Here is an 18639-nt window from a genome sequence, read left to right on the forward strand (position 1 = left end):
TGTAATAGGGCTGAAGGTTAAATTAAAGAGCAGGACACTTGGTTTTATTGATATTTTTATTTAAAATCAAAGTATTTCAGTAATAAGTGACTGTGGTCAGTGCTTTTTGGAGAGGCACAGCCATCGCTGTGGTACTTCATAGGTGTTCCTGTCCTCTGTGTCGTCATAGGGAATATGCCATGAGCTCCCTGAAGTCTGGACAATGGTGTCATAGCTGGGAATACTCTATGAACACACACACACACACACACAGAATGAATTAGGGTGCTTCTCTCCTCCTAAATGCTCCCTCTCTTCTCTCATAAGCTTCCTCACCTGAAATCGGACCCTCCTCCCTGCTGCGACATATCCGTCCACCACCAGCTGATGGCCTCTCTGCCATTTGAAGAAGAGTCGTCTGGTGGCTCCATCCGGCAGGCAGGCCTTGTGGTCCCTCATCAGATCCCTACTCACAAACCGACAGTGGTTCCCAGAATGTAAAGAGCCGTAGAGCAGGAACGGGTCGTCCTCCGAACTGACACACATAGACAGAGAGGTATTAGATGGACTCGTTACACATGACACCTCATAAGAACAAAAGGCTGGAAATAGGCAGATCTATTGTGGGCTACTATGTGCTGAATGCCACATGTGAATTCATATTCCTTGTTTTAGTTTATTCAATTAGCCAGCCACCCACGGACTGTGGCATTTTTCTGCTGTTATGTCAACAAAAATGCTTTCATTTCAGAGCAGCTTTCAAACGCATGATGAATGCACTGCTGTGGCATGACTGATTAAATTAATTGTGATGACATCAAAGGCTTGTTTTTGCAAAGATGATGCTTCATAAAGTCCTTAACCATTCTCAGTAAATAGCCTGTGTTGCTTTCACAGTGTAAATGTCTTCTCTGTGAAATGTATTCCATGTTATTCTTTTTATTACCAGATACTCACATGTTTTCAGTAAAGAAACAATGGGCTTTCTGCCGGATAAGATTCATGTTGTGTCTCTCCCAGGATCTAGAGGGCCGCAGCATGTGTTTCCTCCCTAGCACCAGAACAGCCAGGCCCTGACGCTCGAGCTCTGTCACCACTGTCAACAACTGAAACGGGCACAAAACGTTTATTTACCCTCACATTAGAAATGAGAATATGAATATTCAATGATGCAAATGTATGATACAGGCGGCAACTCCTACACTGTAGTTTGAAGACTGGTTTTTGTATTTGTTTGCACCTGCTGCTGTTACACTGGCTAATCGTGCATGAACACACACAAACACTGACGATATACAAATGAAGTAGTGTGCAAGAGCATCGGTGTTACAGACACGATATGTAAGTTACAGGTATTCATATTCACACACATAGTAAAAACAACGCAGCCCAGACCATTTACTTCAGAAGACAATACTATGAAGTTCTCTTATCTTCTTACGGTCATAGAAAAAATGACAGCTGTTTATGTTTGCAGCAGCCAGAGAAGTAACATAAAGTCCTGGTAAAATCAGCAGGTACTTTCAGATTTCATAGACAGCTATGCTCTTCATATCTGATTTCATGCGGCGACATCTGATATGTCCTGATGTAAATTTCGATTACTTTTGAATTGAGTGTAATAATTTGCTTGGGTTTTCACAAGGTACACGAGTAGACTGAGAAATGAGTTTGTCAGTTTTGGACTTTCCTTTGCCTTGCAGCTCCATAATGTCTGCAAAAGATGTGACATATTTTGGGCAGAGAAACAGTGTTGACACATACACACACGTATCCTGACAGACAAAAATAAGTAGGCAGGCAGACAAGTAGGTTTAGTGTTGCTAGAATCAGGTACTGGCCAGTTATAAAGGCACCTCCTACACATATCTATCATTCACATACTAACACACTGCAGGTTAAGTCATTGCGAAACTGGCAGAAAAGCCCCTGGGTTGGGCTGACGTACATCTATGTCTAGAATGTAAAACTGTGTGTGTGCAGCTGTGCAGGAGAGAGGATTCTGAACAAGCAGTGAGTTGTATAGAATAAGTGTGTTAACATCTGTAACTGAGCTCTTTTCTTATTTTTGTATCACATTTTGCATGCATGTACATCTGTGTGTGCATTCCCACCATCTCTGACAGCTTGCTTTTGTCCTTGTTGATATTTGCTACATTCAGCCCATCCACAACCACATCAAAAGCTGGCTTCCTCTTAACAAAAGCTTTGAACTGCTCCAGCTCCTAGAACAGGCGAAAATAAAGAGAGACAGGCAGACAAAAGTGATCAGTGTGATATAAGCATGAAAAATAGGTCCTTGAAGGAAGAGATATGAAATTTACCGTTTAGCTCTAAAACAGAAAGTAAAGCTGAGGCTCAGGGAAACAATGAATTGTGCAGGTATTTGGTCACAGCTCACAGTATTTTACAAAGCTGAAATTATGAATTTATGGTGGTGCTGGTCCCAAAAAGTTGGGATTAACTAAAAACAGCAGCAGTGGTTGGTTCCTGTGTAACTGTGCTCCATCTGTGATCTCGGTCGACTGATGGCTGGCTGGTCTTCTCACAGACTGATCACAGACCTGCCAGTAATAAATCTACCTGGCCTTTCCTTCTCGGTACTGGGATGGCAGCATGCCAGCTCCACTGTCACTACCGTCCTCTGCAGTTTAATGCTAAAGTTTAATAGCTTGTAAAAGTAAAGGCTTTTTTTCCTTTTGGGACAGAACAGACACTAATATGAAAAAGTGTAGTGTCCATGGACTGTATTGTATGCATTTTGTCCAACTCTCACACTAACTTAGTCTAAAGGGCCAAATAAATGGGATGTAAGTAAAAAAGTCTACGTCTACATGGAAAGAAAGTAGTGCTGAATCTTGGAATGGGCCAGCACAGGAGCACTGTTGGTGCTTTCACTTTTAGATAGCAGAAATATGAAAATAGGCTGCTGTGAATTCCCCTGGACTTGAAACTTGACTGTGTGCACGCTATCATGCACAATGCACACAATTAAAGTATGACTGTAAACTATAAAAAAGGCTGTGATATCCCTGCTCTCACAGCAATGTGATCTAGATAAAACACCTTCTGGGACCCACTGATTATCCAGTATCTGTTTTGGTAGAGTTAATTAAACAAAAATACACACACGCAGAATGGGACAATAACTAATTCTGCAACACAATGAGCAGTTTCACATTAGAGGGTGGTTTGGGTTAAGATCCGGGGGAGAATTGTGTTTGAGGTGGGAGGCAAAAAAGGTTAGAAAATAAGTTGTTGAAGGAAGTGAGGAGATTAGGAGAACAGGCACTTTTGATGGACTAAGAGTGCAAAAATGTAAAGAAAAATAAAGTGAAAAGATTCAATTAGCAAAGAAAAAGGAGGAGAGAAAGAGCAGGAGAAGGGGGAAGAGAAAGAAGGAGCAAAAGTCCAGCATAATTATCCAGGGACTTTCCAGAGCTGATATGTGAAACCAGCTCATTGTGCTGCTGTGGATAATATGACTGCTTCAAACACACACACACACACACACACACACACTTGTATACATAAGTTTACAGCACCACTCATGTGCCATTATTGCACAAAGCATGACAGCATACCCCACAGAATTATCACTGAGCTACAAGACCAGAAAGAAATAAAACATGACTGAATGCAGAATGCAGCCTATAAATAATTCCACACTTTAATAAGATTTTCCTTCTTTAATCCTATAAATATCTACATCATACATTTTGTGATAAAATAATGTGCCTCTGCAGCTGTACACTGCATATAAAACCTACTATAAACTAGATTAATTAACACTACATTAGAGATGATTTTATCCAATATTTTATCAAAAGTGAATGTAAGAGAAGATAAATTGAACCCAAAGGTTTATGGGATAGATGACCTGTAACAGCAGTGTCAGTAGTAGGAATACCAGATAACTATAAAACCACTACTGTATATAGGGACTAACCTTGTTTGTCAGGACTTCATTTGATATGTGCCATTGCATGCAATGAAGCAATTAAAATAATTTCATAAGACTGTGGGGAAACTAATGTGGCTGTGGAGTTTAAACATGTTATCAGTGGAGTTAAACCATAAATCTCACAAAGGTTCTTTTTATAATGCAGTAGCATCAAAAACCACATCTGCATTGCTAAGACTCTGTATCTCAGTGTCTATACATCTGTGTTTGAAAATGCACCATGCTTTGCTCCTAGTTGTGACAGCAACAGTCATCACCCCACAGACACAGAATGACACCGCTCCTCTTTGCACTGATGTGCTCGCTCGCTCCCTCCATCTGCCTTTGTCCCTCCCTGTGTCTGTTGCTTCACTGTTGTCTGTGGCTTTAAGTGTGTTTGCCCTTTAAATGAATTGCCTTAAATGGGGAATTAATAAAGTCGAGTTAAACTGCATGTCTGTCTGCACCGGCCTGTCTGTCTGCTCAGCGGGAGGTAGCTGTGGTCCAGATTCACATGGTGCTCCACATGCTGGAAATCCCCTCAATTTAACTAACTATTCCACCAACAAACTCCCCCTGACTACTGAAAAACACAACCCAACACATGCCAACTTTCTCTGCGTTCTGACATTAAATATGACATATTATTAACTGCTTACTGCTGATGTTGCCAAGTTTCTGTTTGGAACCATTTCAGGCAAATAAACCTTGTTTTTAAGTTTATTGTCACTGGCATTAGAAAAAAATACAGCCAGAACATTCCAATCCAATGAAGAGCTTGTTCCCTGGATCTCTCTCCACAGACAGTGCACATATAAATGCAGGATAAATTGATAACTGTATTTAAAAAAAGGCATACATCTCAAAAGTACCGCGGTGCTCAGTTGGGATGCACATGCATGCTGCCCTCTTTGCCGGTATAAATATCTTAATTGTATTGGGGCTGAAGCCGTCGATCAAATCCCATCACACATAAAACCACAAATGAAGTGTCTGATGTTTCACTGATAGTCCGAGCCTTCACACACCATGTTTCCTTCCTATGACTGACAGGCGCAATGCTCCCAGCCACCTCAAAACATACAAAATATGGCATTTTCATTTCATATTTCATATACAATTTTATACAATCTGCTGCACAGAGCCGAAAAAAAGTTTGCAACATTTTGGGAAATTCCCTTACGGTTTATTCACTTTCTTGCCGAGAATTAGATGAGAGGACCGATACCACTCTCATTTCTGTCTGTTCATTATGAATTTAGTATAAAGACGGTGAAGAGGGGAAACTGGGTAGCATGGCTCTGTCCAGAGATAACAATCCCCCAGCACCTCCAAAGTTCACTCATTTGCTTAATCGGTAAAAAAACGGAGTGTAAGAATGGCAATTTGTGACTCAATTTTTAAAAACATACTGTTAGATCTATTAGAGCTCAATAATGTAGTTGACTGCATCAAAATGAACTGGTAGATAAGACATTATTAAGCTGAAGTGGACCCTAATAAGGTGTATAAAATGCTACAACTATTTTTAATACTAATACTATTGCATCTTAGCTGAGCTAAGTCAACTTGTGATATGTGCCTCCTTCAATGAACCCATTGTGATATAAAGGAATAGTTAAGCACTTTGTGAAACTTAAGAGTCAGTCTTTTTACTATGCTCTAACTAACTGCATCCCAGTCAACCCAATCCCAACTAAAAATTCCAGGAAAACCTAAAACCCTGAGCCAGAGGGACACCACTGCACCATTTCATCCTCTGTGTCTCTTGTACTAATTACATAATCTGTAAAGTCGTAGCAGTTGAGGGAAATTAATTGATACAGTGTGTGAACCAGGTGAAGGGACAGTGCCTGACTTTGCCTGAAACATAAATGTTCTGAGAAAGTTAGTCAAGGATATCAGCAGAATTTCAGTTCACAGGTTTTACTCCCACTCATCTGGATAGTGAAAGCAACTGCTTGAACAAGAGTCTGAGCCTCGGCTAACCTCGACACATGGTGCTGCATGTGAACTGATGACGCCATCTAGCAGGAGTTACAGACAAGGAGCTAGAAAGATAAAGGACCATGCTTCTTTATAGATTAAGCTAAGACAGTTAGTTTTTGGTTTGGAATAACAAAAATAACACTATTTTACTGCAAAATGAAATTATTATTTAGGATTAAATCATAAAGAGGGCTAAAAAAATAACTAAAAGGTTCCCAGTCTGTTAAAGATGGAACTTACCAAATTTTATTAGTTGTAGAAAAAAAAAATCACATCTTTTTAAGCATGATTAACATAAACTCATCCTCTGTATTAACTGAGACGTCTATAACATATACTGTGGGTCATAACAGATCAAACATAGCAGATCAAGTGTAAAGCAAAAAATAAATAAATAAATAAAAGTTAATATGAACTGTAAATAAACCTATATATGATGCAGTGTGGAGGACCAAATTTAAATTACACTTTTTTAACTAAGATTTATTCACAGGTCTGACTCTGCAAGTATGGGTGTGCATAGATGTACCTCTGGTGTTGTCTTGTTAAAAACATCTTGTCCCCGAATGATGTCAGTCATCACTCTGTCTTTCAGGTGCTGGTACTCCTCAGCAGTCAGCTGAATGGACTCCAACTCTGACCCACAACAACTACACATACCCCTAAAACACACACACACACACACACAAACGTACAAATCACAATTTTGTTCTTCCACAAAAATGGATGAAATATTGTAAGTTGCTATGAAGGTTTTACGTTGAACTAAGTGGTGCAATTACTTTGGAGTGGGGCTGGTCCAACTACCTGTCCACTTCTCTTCGGTCAGACTGTAAGACAGGGTCAAGATTAGGATAGGGAACAGAGAAATGAGAGTAAGGTTTAAGAGGTTGAGGTAAACAACAATGGCAAATTCATACAGACAAACAGAAACCACTGAGTATGAAATATCACCTAAATTTATTCAAAAGCCACATCAAAGTGCAGCTTGTCAGGACAGTATTCAGCAACATCGTTCCTTCCAAATTAGAGCATTAAATGCAACACTTCTGAACCACATAACTGATGATACTGATGAGTTGTGTTTGCATGAATGAAATCATACAATATGCATCAGTTTTACCACTATTACTCTGTTGTACCTCTCAAACCAGGTCTTGATGTTGCTGGCGAGGCTGTGCTGGGGGTAGATCTGGTTGTTCCTCATGTACAGCAGAATGCCCAGCAATCTCTCCTGGTGTTCAGACTGAGACACAGCTTCTGACTCCTTCTCATCTCCATCCTCAGTCTGCCCCGATCCTTTAAATAGGGCGCTCCAGGTCTCCTGGTGCGGATTCAGTCCCTTTTCAATTAATTCATCATAAAGGGCCCAAGCCGTACTCATATCACCATGTAACACTGCTGCCGCAATGACATCACCATAGTTGCGTGATGATGGGGTTAAGACCTGTTGGGATGACAGCAAGATCAGGCAGTGCTATATAAAGTAAGGCATGTCCTCCAGCTTCACTATGAGTTTAATAAGCTTTCTGAACAAACACGTAGCTGTTGACCTTCTTAATCTCATGGAGCATGTCGACAGCTTCCCTCCACCTCACTGTCCGGCTGAAGGACTTGATAAAGAGGCTGCAGGCTCCCGTGTCCAGAGAAGAGAAACTTCCCTGCATGATGTCATAGATGTCAAACACCTCTGCATCATGGCCACCACTCACGCACAGTGTCAGGTAACGTAGTAACAGCTCATAGGACAATGTCCCTGTTTCCATGGCTACAAAAGTCAGCAGGGACCTGTGGCAGGAGATTTTAAAAATTGACATACTTCCTTCAGTTCAGTGATCTTTATATTGTACCACACAAAGCTGGGGGTACACGCCTAACTCTAAACAATCTGCAGAAGTTTCAACTACTATAGAGATATTTGGACATCCACAAAATGTTTTTTTAAAAAAATCATAAACACACTAGTCCTCCTCTCACTTGGCAATATTCAAGTCTGCCCCAGAGGTGAAGAGCGCACACATCATCTGGATGTCAAAGCGCCGAGGATTTGCCAGAGACTCCTTCAGCGTTCTCCACTCAGCAGGAGAGAGCGGCCGGTCAGGAGGCTGCACCTTTCCTGTAAAACAGTCATGCTTTAGTGCAAACACTGAGACAGTTGTCACCATCCAAGGCTTCATCCTAAGACATGAGGAAAGCAACATTTAGAAGACAGTCTGAGTTTCTATTGAACACACATTGAACTGTCATACACAAAATGGATTTTGGAAATGTTGTATTTTGCACTAAAAATGCATGACTGTATGTCCTACCAACTCCTCTAGGTGTCCTCTCTTCAGTGTCCACCTCATGGTCCTCCTCATCTCGAGATGCCAGAGCTGCTTTCCTCTTCAGCATCTCTGTCGTCCTCTTCGCTGTTCCGGCAGAAAACACAGACTTGGGGAAGGAAGGCCTCTGCCGAAAAGTGTCGTTCTTACCTCTTTCCTCCAAAGTGTTATCCCACAGCTCGTCTCGTCTGTGTGTTGTGGTCCTGTTTTTTATTCCACCCTGTCCATCAGCCTGTCTACTGCTCCTCATGTCTGTCAGTCTGCCACCAAGGATGGGCTTACTGTCTCTGGTGCACAGAAATCGTGGTGCAGTAGGCAGCTGTGAGGACTTACAAAGACCAGTCTTTATAGTGAGGAGACCGGGCCTTCCTCGGTTAAACAAAGGCTGTAAGGACTTCAGACATATTCTGACTTTTATTATCATGGTGGAGCCCATACTATGATGTTTAACCTCTGGGTATTATATTATTACTAAGCTGCACATTCACATCAGCTGTAAAACCTAAATTACATGTCATATACAGATTGATATATTTCCCAAACCAATCAAACCAACCAAGCAGCAAACAGATTCTGTTCACTACATCAATCAGTGACATGGAAATGAGACCTGATTGTTTTCCAATAACAGTAGTTACCCAAAGACAACTCTCTCGCTGACTCCATAGATCATCATTAGTTTAGTTTCTTTCGCGCTATTAAACTTCATGGACAAACCGTACAGCCATAGCTATAGGCATGGCTTGAGTCGCACAAATTGACGTCATCAACATTTGACGGCTCAGTTTGCGTCAAGTTTTCAAACTGCAGATAGACCAATTATATTTTAAAAATAAAGGCGCAAAACTTGAACTCTGCTTAGACACCAACGAAAGAGAAAACAGAAGAATAGTTTTTTAAAACATCATTTTTATTAGATTCCTTAAACTTTTGCATATAAGTATGTCAATTATTGCACAAACGTTAAATATGCTTTATATTCTTTGTATTGCTTTATTGCCTCTTATGTTCATCCCATTAAATTGTGGTAATGACTGAAATTAATATTTGTCTTAAACTGAGAGCAACTGTCAACCTCTAGCAAGTTTGCTGAGTTATTTGTTAGTGGGAGCTGAGAATTGTATTTTGAAATTTAAAAAAAACCTCTAACCGGAAGCCATATTCTTGATACCGGCCCATTTTTGCTGTTGCTGTGTATGAAGTCGACTTCACATTTACTGTTCTTGACTTTTTGGATAAAAAGATTTAGAGGTGAAACATTAGGTTCAGTCTGGAGCAGATATGACCAAAGAGCAAGAGCCGCACTGGTCGGATATTCTGAAAAGGAGGATAATAAACTCCACAAAAGGTAAAACAACGTTACTTAGTTAGCTAATGGCTAACGATGGCTGAGCTAGCCTGTTTAGTTAGTTTGGGTTGGGTTATGTTGGTCTCTTAGCTCGGTCAACATTTAGCTTTAGTTTCACTGTATGTTGGTACCTTCGCTGCACAGGTGAGAGGAGTGAAGAGGAGACGAGAGCAGAAGAAACGGAGCTGTTCACCAAATATTACACAGAGTGGAAAGAAGGAGGCGACAGAGACAAGTCCTACAAGGACATCCCACGATTTTACTACAGGGTAATGTTTAAATACAGGACATCTATAAACCATGTACGACACTAATCTCTGTGCCATTACTGAAACTCCGTCATTGCATTTGTAACAGTACATGGATGCTACTGTACAGCAACACAAGCCAATGCAGTTTAGCAGCTCCAGCTGTTAGTTTTGTTATGTTATGGTAATGATGGAGCATTGAAACAATGGGGCTACTAAGTGATGATGATTATGTTATTGCTCAGTATACTTTACTTAAAGCGAAGTATGAGGTGCCATGATACAGACTGGCTGTTTACACATGAAGATGTGAATGTTAGTCATTTGTTTTATCATCACTCAGGAGATTCAGTGATTCATCAGTCAACTGATGATGGTGATGATGATGATGATGATGATGATGTTGTTTGCAGCTTCCAGCAGAGGATGAAGTATTACTCCAGAAGCTGAGGGAGGAATCCAGAGCTGTCTTTCTCCAGAGGAAGAGCAGAGAGCTGCTGGATAATGAGGAACTACAGGTAAATCACAGGCAATTCAAAAAGCATAGAAGTACTCTACGTGAATAACTACACTATATGTTTGTTATGTGGTGTCCCTCTACTCAGTTGTCTTTCTGTTTGACTAGAATCTGTGGTTCCTACTTGATAAGCACCAGGTGCCTCCAGTGAGTGGAGAGGAAGCCATGATCAGCTATGAAGCCTATCTGCAGGTGGGGGACAAGGCTGGGCCCAAGTGCAAGTAAGCAGGAAGGAAAGGTTTTCTCATAACAGCTCAACTCAAAGCCATACAAGGCTCCTTTACAGAGCATGTGTCTTTTTGTTTGCACCAAGGATTCATGTCTGATCAAAGGTCAAATCTGGGAAGTTCCCCCTGTTACCTTGACTTTATATCCACCTGGTATTTATGTATCTCAGTGGATGGAAAAACTGTATGCTCACATCAGGGATAAACGCATCAGATCCTAATTGTACTGAACATGTGATCACACAAACGACCTAGAGGTTGCCAGAGATGCATTTGGCCACCTAAAACAACCCCAGCTACAAAACACACCGTAGCAATACAAATATATTGTATATTACAAAGCTTATCTTATCTTATTGTTTTACTATGGCAAAGAAAAAACTGATCTGATTTGTGTTGCAGATGTATTTAATCTTGAAAAATAATATTTGAGTTAAGATAATTTATTAACATGTCAGTAATAGATGTGAAAGGGGTAACTCCTGATTTCAAGTCAAACAGAGCAACATAATGAAATGCAATGCCTCCCCTCTTTTTGCCTTTCTTTCCTTCAGAAAATTCTTCACAGCCAGAGTATACGCCAAGCTGCTCCACAACGACCCTTATGGCAGGATCTCCATCATGCAGTTCTTTAATTATGTTATGCGGAAAGGTCTGGATTTTTATTGGGCGTTCTTGTTTTGTCTTGTCCCTTTTCACATCTGTAGCAGTGTGGAAAACTAATATGGCTAATGAGTAGGTAGAACAAAACCAAACAGATTTAAACCAAAGAGTTGACCAAACAAACGCTTTCTTTCTGTCAAATATTTCAGTTTTTTAAACTCACATCGCATTAAAATCTGTTTACCTTTGGTTTTGTTAGCATACCTGGGTGTTGTACTGGTGAGTGTTGCTGATTTCTGTTCTCTGTGTGCCTCTAGTGTGGTTGCATCAGACCAGGATCGGTTTGAGCCTGTATGATGTGGCAGGACAGGGCTACCTCAGAGAATCGGTGAGTTTGTGGTCAGTCACCACAAACTGTTCACAGTGGTATACTAAGTTTTTACTGTGTAAAGTTGCAAGTACCTAGTGGAAGAATTTCGGCACGTGGTTGTGGTGAAATTTAAACTGCTAGGACAGTGTGACGCTCTTTATTTTTGTAGGATCTGGAAAACTACATCCTGGAGCTGATCCCCACTCTGCCTCAGCTGGATGGACTTGAGAAGTCTTTCTACTCTTTCTACGTCTGCACTGCTGTTCGCAAGTTCTTTTTCTTCCTTGACCCACTACGAACTGGTGAGTCTGAACCCCATGCTTACACATGTAGTGTTGGTGTTTTTTGCCGAAGTATAATATAGTGATTTTCAGTGTAGAGCCAGAGAGGGAACCTGGGCTCTGGTTGTAGTAATATTACATCTGTGGCTATGCTGTGTGTTCATTTCTATGTGGGACAGGAGGAGACTGGAGGTAGTAACAACAGTTTATTTGTTATGTATTTTTTTCAGGGAAGATTAAAATCCAGGATATATTGGCCTGCAGTTTTCTGGATGACCTGTTGGAGGTACATTATAACACTGATTACTAATTTATGTGCTAGGCTGAATACAGTTTAAGGACCAAAGGAATGAGTTTTCATGGATACATATAAAAACCTACTGGAATTTCGATGGTCCCCCTGAAGTTGGCATCATCATTTAACTCTGTTCTATGTAGTGATGCTGTTTTGGTCAAGTATAACAAATTCATTGTTAAGCCCAAAAGACCCCACACTTGTCCTTTAGATGTAACTGATGTTGCTGATAGCTTCACCTGTTAACACTCTCTTTCCCTTTCTTTCTATACTTCTAGCTGAGGGATGAGGAACTGTCTAAGGAGAGCCAGGAATCCAACTGGTTCTCAGCACCGTCAGCTCTCCGAGTCTACGGTGAGGGGAAAATGTCTGCGTTTTCATTTTCACGTCAAGTGTCAGTGATTGATATTAAACAAACCCCAGCATGTCACATTGTAATATTTTCAGTACTATGGGTCCTGATAAGATTTTAAACAATGCTTACAATTATTTATTATCAGTAAGAAAAAAAATTATTATTTGTGTTAAATAAATTATTACTTTCCTAATGACCTAATTAATAGTGGGTCACTCTTGGCCCAAGGATCAGGTGATTAAATATTAGTGCAAGTGGGGTGTATGTGGGATTTTTCTTTTGAAGTCAAATCTGGAAGGCAGAAGCTTTTTCCTATTAAGCTGTAGCTGTGATACATGTGAAATGACAAAACAATTTTTCTATTTGTGCGTTTGTTGAAGCAATTGCCTCTGTGAAGCTAAGAAACTGCAACCTGTCTGTCTTGTTAATTTGTGGATTTAAATCTGTCTCTTCTCAGGTCAGTACCTCAATCTGGATAAGGACCATAACGGCATGCTGAGCAAAGAGGAGCTTTCACGCTATGGCACAGCCACTCTCACCTCAGTCTTCCTGGACAGAGTGTTTCAGGAGTGTCTCACCTATGATGGAGAAATGGTACAGCCCTTAACATTATCAGCAGCAGTACTAACAGTTGTGGTCAATGTACAGGAAGGTGACAAATCAACAATTCAGATTCTCTAATTCATTTCTATGAGCCTTTACTGGATATTCACTCATTTGGAGATTTGCTGATGCAATGCAGGGCTCTCCACTTTGCTGCAGCCTATGATGAGGTATTATCCCCTGTATGGAAGCATGTTTTAGATGTTATACTTGTCCTCATTTATCCCTAGGGTTCTTTTACTTGCTCACCTGTGCTAATGCAACAGATTCATGAGTTTAATCTCCAGATGCTTATTGAATGAACACAGTGTGTCCTCCCTGGATAGCAAATCACTGTTTTTTTTTTTTTGTTTGTTTTGTTTTTTCTTTAGTGTTGAGAATTATTTGGTTTTGGTCTTTTTCCCATGCATAATATTAGGTGATCGTTATGCAAATTAAGTTTTAAATTGCACTATTTTAAACCTATATTAACTGTCCATCATTTTGTGTCTCCCAGGACTATAAGACTTATCTGGACTTTGTGTTAGCCTTGGAAAACAGAAAGGAACCAGCAGCATTACAGTATATTTTTAAACTTCTGGACATGGAGAATCAGGGATACCTCAATGTCTTCTCTCTCAACTACTTCTTCAGGGTACTGGCCCACACTCCCCTCACACAAACGAAACTATGAGGAAAAGTCAAGGCACACATTCAGACTGTAGCATCCATGCATCCTTGCTGAAGCTTGAAGTACAAGAAAACTCACACACAGTGACACTCATTGTGTTATGTCAGTGTTTCATGATGACTTATTTTTTTCAGGCTATTCAGGAGCAGATAAAGCTGCATGGCCAGGAGCCTGTCTCCTTCCAGGATGTCAAGGTATATTGTGCATGTATATTGTGAATGTTAGAAAAGGTTGAATCACAATAGGGGAAACATTCTCTGATCTCTCCACAGGATGAGATCTTTGACATGGTGAAGCCTAAAGACCCCTATAAGATCACACTCCAGGATTTGGTGAACAGTTGTCAGGGTGATACAGTCACCAGCATCTTGATTGACCTCAACGGCTTCTGGACCTATGAGAACAGAGAAGTCTTGGTTGCCAATGACAATGACAGTAGCAACACAGCTGACCTTGACGACACCTGAAGATCTAAAAGATTGAAATTCAACAGATGGTAACACTGTCACTCCAAAGAACTGAAAACTTTATTGCATGTCCACTGTAGCAGGACATTGAACGTCTTTCCCTGTTGACTCAGGGCCCTTTGGTTTTAGCTGAATATCTACACTGTGAAAATGTTGCGATGAGGAGAGGCACAGGGAGAAAAGAGATGGGAGGAGGAAAGTCAGGGATGCAGCTTTGTGTAAATATTGGTCTTTGTTTGCATTTTGTTTTCCTGTTAAGGAGACCCCTTTAAAGTAAATGTCATTTCATAGCTTGTCTTGACAGTGCCCACACAAAGGACCTCATTTACATTCATCAAAACAAGACATGAATGTAGCAAATAGCCCAAACTCACAAACATGACTCAGATTCATTAGTTCATTAATTAAAGTTCAGAAGATCTACTATAGTAGTTTAGTTTGTACCAGAGTAATAGCCAAGTCTCTAGCCGAAAATGGACTGGGATATAAAAAACTGGGAGCAGGTTAGATATTTGCCTAATATTTTTCATCAATTTCACGTAAGTCTTTCAGTTTTCTCAGTATGGTTACTACTACTCACCTCTATCACAACTTAAAAGTTCTAACACAATGGAGTAGTTGTGAAGTCTTTACATATTATGTGTAATAAAACAACAAAAGCCAGCCTTTTCAATGATTGGGGGTTTTATTAACACACAGAAAATATAAATATGTATTTACAGATTTATTAAAAGTTTCAGTTAAAATAACCAAAATGTTTGCATATGTTGGCTGTTTATTTTTTTAAAGCAAAAATAATGTCATAGTGAATAAGTCCTATTAATATAGGGTTTATGGTCTGATATGTTGGTTTTTCAGTGACAAAGTTTCCTTCAAATATACCATTTTGAAAAGAGGTGTGTGAAGGATTGGAATCACTCCTGACTAAACACAGCCGCCGTGCTCTCTTAAGGCCATCTGAATCCTGCCACACCACCCAGCCACATCAGCAGATACTAAGAATTAATAAGAAGCTTAGGACAGCTCAGGCAAGGACACTTCAAGAATGAACCCTCAGTGGAGGTATTACCATGCATGGCATTCAACAGATATTGATACATACTATATTGATTTTATTACTTAGCTGAAAATCAGCATATTTGGCTCATTTTAACCAAACAATTAGTAATTCATCTCAGGAACACACTTTTTGCAATGTGACAAATGGAAATAAATAAAGCAGATAAATTCTCTTGAGCTTAGCAACATACTGCTGCTTCATGCCAGAACCAACTCACTCACCCTGGCGCCAATTGCTCCAACACACTAAACTGCTTAACGATTATGGGCCCCGGGAGCACTTAATATATGAACACAGTCATAAACAATAAATTGGCCAGCCCCTTAGTCTGACCCTTCAACACTCAACCAAAGCAAATGTGGAATGGACCATTCATTCACAGTAAACACAGAAATCAACACATGAAACATGTCCAGCTCAAACAGCAAAGATACAGGTGTATGCATGGATTGTAGAGGGGGAAGAGTTGTCATTTATATTTGATATTGTGCTGACCACATAAATGTCTGTTCTGGCCATAGTCAAAGCTCATATGTTTTCTGATAAGGCTTGATATTGTTTTATAGGCCTCTTTGTTACTACTTGTCAAGGATTTCTTAAAGAAACATTAAGTGTATTTAAGTACATAAGTAAATTCAATGCCATTTCTTCTTCATAACTAATCACACTTGTAGGCTAATTCCAGTCATAACAGTACACCAATGTGAGGCTGAAATGAAGATAGTTCATCCCCAGTGCAACTTAGCAGAAGGCCAGCTATGGCTACAGACACCATCACACCCTGACTCGTTTGTTTAGCTTGGATGTCAAAAACTACAACATTATCAGCTCTAGATATGAGGCCTTTTCACTTGCTGTTCTAAATTTTCATCTGTACAGGTAGTTTGTGAGAAAAAAAAAACAGACTAATAGGTGTTTCTCAGTAAGATTAAAATCCAGCATTTACCACCTTTAAGTGATGTCAGTTGAAAGTGATGTTGAGTTCAAATTCAGCTTGAACGTGTTGAATTTTTCTTGTCACAAACAGTTATATGTCTCAGTCTTATATAATTTAAGACCTTACACAAATGTACATTCACAGATTACTACCTCCACCTTCCTTTTAATTTTCCCTGCACTGAGTACTGTGATCTCTTCCAAAAACCGAAAGCATAGAAAAATAACAAAAATAATCTATGCAGCTAAGAAATTTAGATTTTGCACACTGACAGAAATGTTAGTATGTATTAGTTTTCAGGAGGGGAGAGGAGAGGATTGTGTGTCTGCAGCACTGACAGGAGGCTCGGGTTCGAGCTCGAAGCTAATGTTGACAAAGGAGGCTCCGGATGCCTCTGGCTGCTCCAGTGTAGTAGGATGATGAGATGTCGGATCACCCTGCTCACTTCTGTGCTGCTCCGCAAACTGGCGCTCCGCCTCCTCAGCCATACGGTTCTCCTCCTCTTCCTCCTCCTCCTGCAGAAAGACACCAGCGTGGATTTTAGAGTGTTAATATTCGGGCTCTTGATCCAGCCTATGTGCAAACAAGCCTTTAAGGTGTGACTGACATCAAACCCAACAATGTGTCCTACCTCTTTCTTCATACGGTAGTACTCGTCTATAGCATACTGATATTTAGGAGTAGTGATCCCAAAAAGAGATGCCAGTTTCTCTCCCATGTAGTCGCACACTACAAGGAGTACACACAGATTTCCATACATAAATATATAATAATGAAAGTAACAACATAAGCAACATAAGTATGAGTAACGCTGCAAAATAAGTTTGAAGATTCTCTAAAGCATCCACTTTGTTTAATTAGATAATTTTTCAGCATTTCTTTTGAAAATTTCCTGACTTCTTCTGTCTGTATGTATATTTATATATGCAGTTAATGTGTGTATTTCAGCACTTGAATGAGTAAAAATCCTGTAGGATAATGGCCATGCCCTGTAAACACCAGATATTCCAGGAAACTACTTTACCTGAGACAGTGGATGTAGCCATTCTCCACATGTGGAACCAGAAATATGGGCCCCAGGTCAGTTTGGACTGGAATATATGTATATATATGAAGAGAGAGAGAGATTTGACTACTACACATTTGCTGGTCACACAAAAAGTTGAAATTAGATTTTTCTCACTATTGAAGGACTTTCAAGTATCTTTTACATTTACTACCTTTATGAGAGGGCTGACACAAAGTGAGGGAAGAGAAAGATAAGAACATGCAACAATGGCTGGATATGACCCAAGGATGGTGTAATTCATAAATAATATAATTCATGTTCGACCCCTCACCACACTCTTTTCTCAAACTCTATAAGGTGTGCCAGGCCACACAGGCCAGACAAAAGGACTGGTCTCATGCAAACACCACCCACAGGACAAGCCCTTACATTTGTGGTTGATTCAGTAGCTGCAAAGTTCTAATTGATCCAGTAAAGTGAGTGTAAATCTTTTATGATCTCTTACCGTATCTACCTCAGCGACGTCTTTCTTCACTGGCTGCTCTTCTTCCTCCTCTTCATCAGTGCTGTACTCCTCCATGGTTTCTCCACTGGCAAAGTGGATGGTCCTGCGGGGAACCTTTACTCTCACCTGCCTGCCCCCAGTGTCTCCCATCTCCACATTCTCAAAGTCTGCCGCCCCTCCTGGACTCTGGTAACAGTGTCATTGATCGCATCACCACCGTCACATAGCCACAATGTTTGTTTGTACGGATGTTTTAATGGAGTTTGACGGAGTTCTTTTGGCCGAATGAAATCATACAAATAAAACATTTAACTAAAGTTATATGCACTTAGATTATTTCTCTCCAAACTAACTAATACGAACTAGTCTTGGAAAAAAAAACTTGTTAACACTCAAAGCACTGACGTTAGTTAGCTTACTTTGTTTGGTAACTTAGCTAGCTCCTCAGCTAAGGAAGTCATTCACTATTAATCTAATTAGTCTTTGCTTTAACGTTCACAAATGCGAAAAGTGCTGAAAGTTGTATCGCAGGGACTAACCTTTTCAGTTTCCACAGCCTGTCCCAGGGAAACGTTGACATTAGTTAAATATAACTGCAAATCCGCCATCTCTATCAGTCAGTCCACCTCAGCTCGCTTTGGTTGCCAGTTTCTGCTAGTAACACTTCCGTCTCATTTCTTCAAAATAAAAGCTTTTCGCGCAAGAAGTGGGTTTGACAGCAAGACAGCTAAAGTGGGCAGTCATTTGTTTGGAGCTATACCAGTTTTATTGATTTAATAATCACCAACATTGTTTTCTTTTTTTGTCTCATTGAATACAGTTTTTCCAGCCAGTGTAATCTGAGTTAAACAACAGAAGTTAAACCGCGTTACTTTTTAAATTCAAGCCATACTATTATCAAAATTCTGA

General features: G+C 40.1%; 3 protein-coding genes across 4 annotated transcripts; 1 reads left to right on the plus strand and 2 right to left on the minus strand.

Annotated features, from left to right (window-relative positions):
- Window positions 1-38: 38 nt before the first annotated feature.
- prorp (protein only RNase P catalytic subunit) lies at window positions 39-8982 on the minus strand. Of its 2 annotated transcripts, XM_026309404.1 has the most exons (11): window positions 8874-8978; window positions 8221-8322; window positions 7889-8027; window positions 7465-7699; window positions 7054-7358; window positions 6694-6741; window positions 6441-6573; window positions 2094-2204; window positions 937-1085; window positions 316-514; window positions 39-225 (listed from the first exon to the last, which is right to left on the minus strand). In XM_026309404.1, exons 1-11 carry the CDS (start codon window positions 8899-8901, stop codon window positions 97-99), a joined length of 1578 nt encoding a protein of 525 aa, XP_026165189.1. In that variant the 5' UTR covers window positions 8902-8978; the 3' UTR covers window positions 39-96. The 2 variants fall into 2 exon arrangements, with proteins under 2 accessions (XP_026165189.1, XP_026165099.1); XM_026309314.1 differs by having other exon boundaries at window positions 8221-8982.
- A 430-nt stretch (window positions 8983-9412) lies between these two features.
- Window positions 9413-14914, plus strand: ppp2r3c (protein phosphatase 2, regulatory subunit B'', gamma). The gene is made up of 13 exons (XM_026304660.2): window positions 9413-9583; window positions 9728-9852; window positions 10245-10349; window positions 10457-10569; window positions 11130-11227; window positions 11496-11566; window positions 11718-11850; window positions 12060-12115; window positions 12403-12478; window positions 12937-13073; window positions 13579-13716; window positions 13887-13946; window positions 14025-14914. The coding sequence occupies exons 1-13, from the start codon at window positions 9517-9519 to the stop codon at window positions 14217-14219; spliced, it is 1374 nt and encodes a 457-aa protein (XP_026160445.1). The 5' UTR covers window positions 9413-9516; the 3' UTR covers window positions 14220-14914.
- Window positions 14915-14997: 83 nt separating this feature from the next.
- Window positions 14998-18399, minus strand: fam177a1 (family with sequence similarity 177 member A1). The gene is made up of 5 exons (XM_026304673.1): window positions 18270-18399; window positions 17731-17916; window positions 17241-17307; window positions 16848-16945; window positions 14998-16731 (listed from the first exon to the last, which is right to left on the minus strand). The coding sequence occupies exons 1-5, from the start codon at window positions 18336-18338 to the stop codon at window positions 16513-16515; spliced, it is 639 nt and encodes a 212-aa protein (XP_026160458.1). The 5' UTR covers window positions 18339-18399; the 3' UTR covers window positions 14998-16512.
- Window positions 18400-18639: the final 240 nt, after the last annotated feature.

Source organism: Mastacembelus armatus, chromosome 22 (genome assembly GCF_900324485.2).
Source record: "Mastacembelus armatus chromosome 22, fMasArm1.2, whole genome shotgun sequence".
Lineage (NCBI taxonomy): Eukaryota > Metazoa > Chordata > Actinopteri > Synbranchiformes > Mastacembelidae > Mastacembelus > Mastacembelus armatus.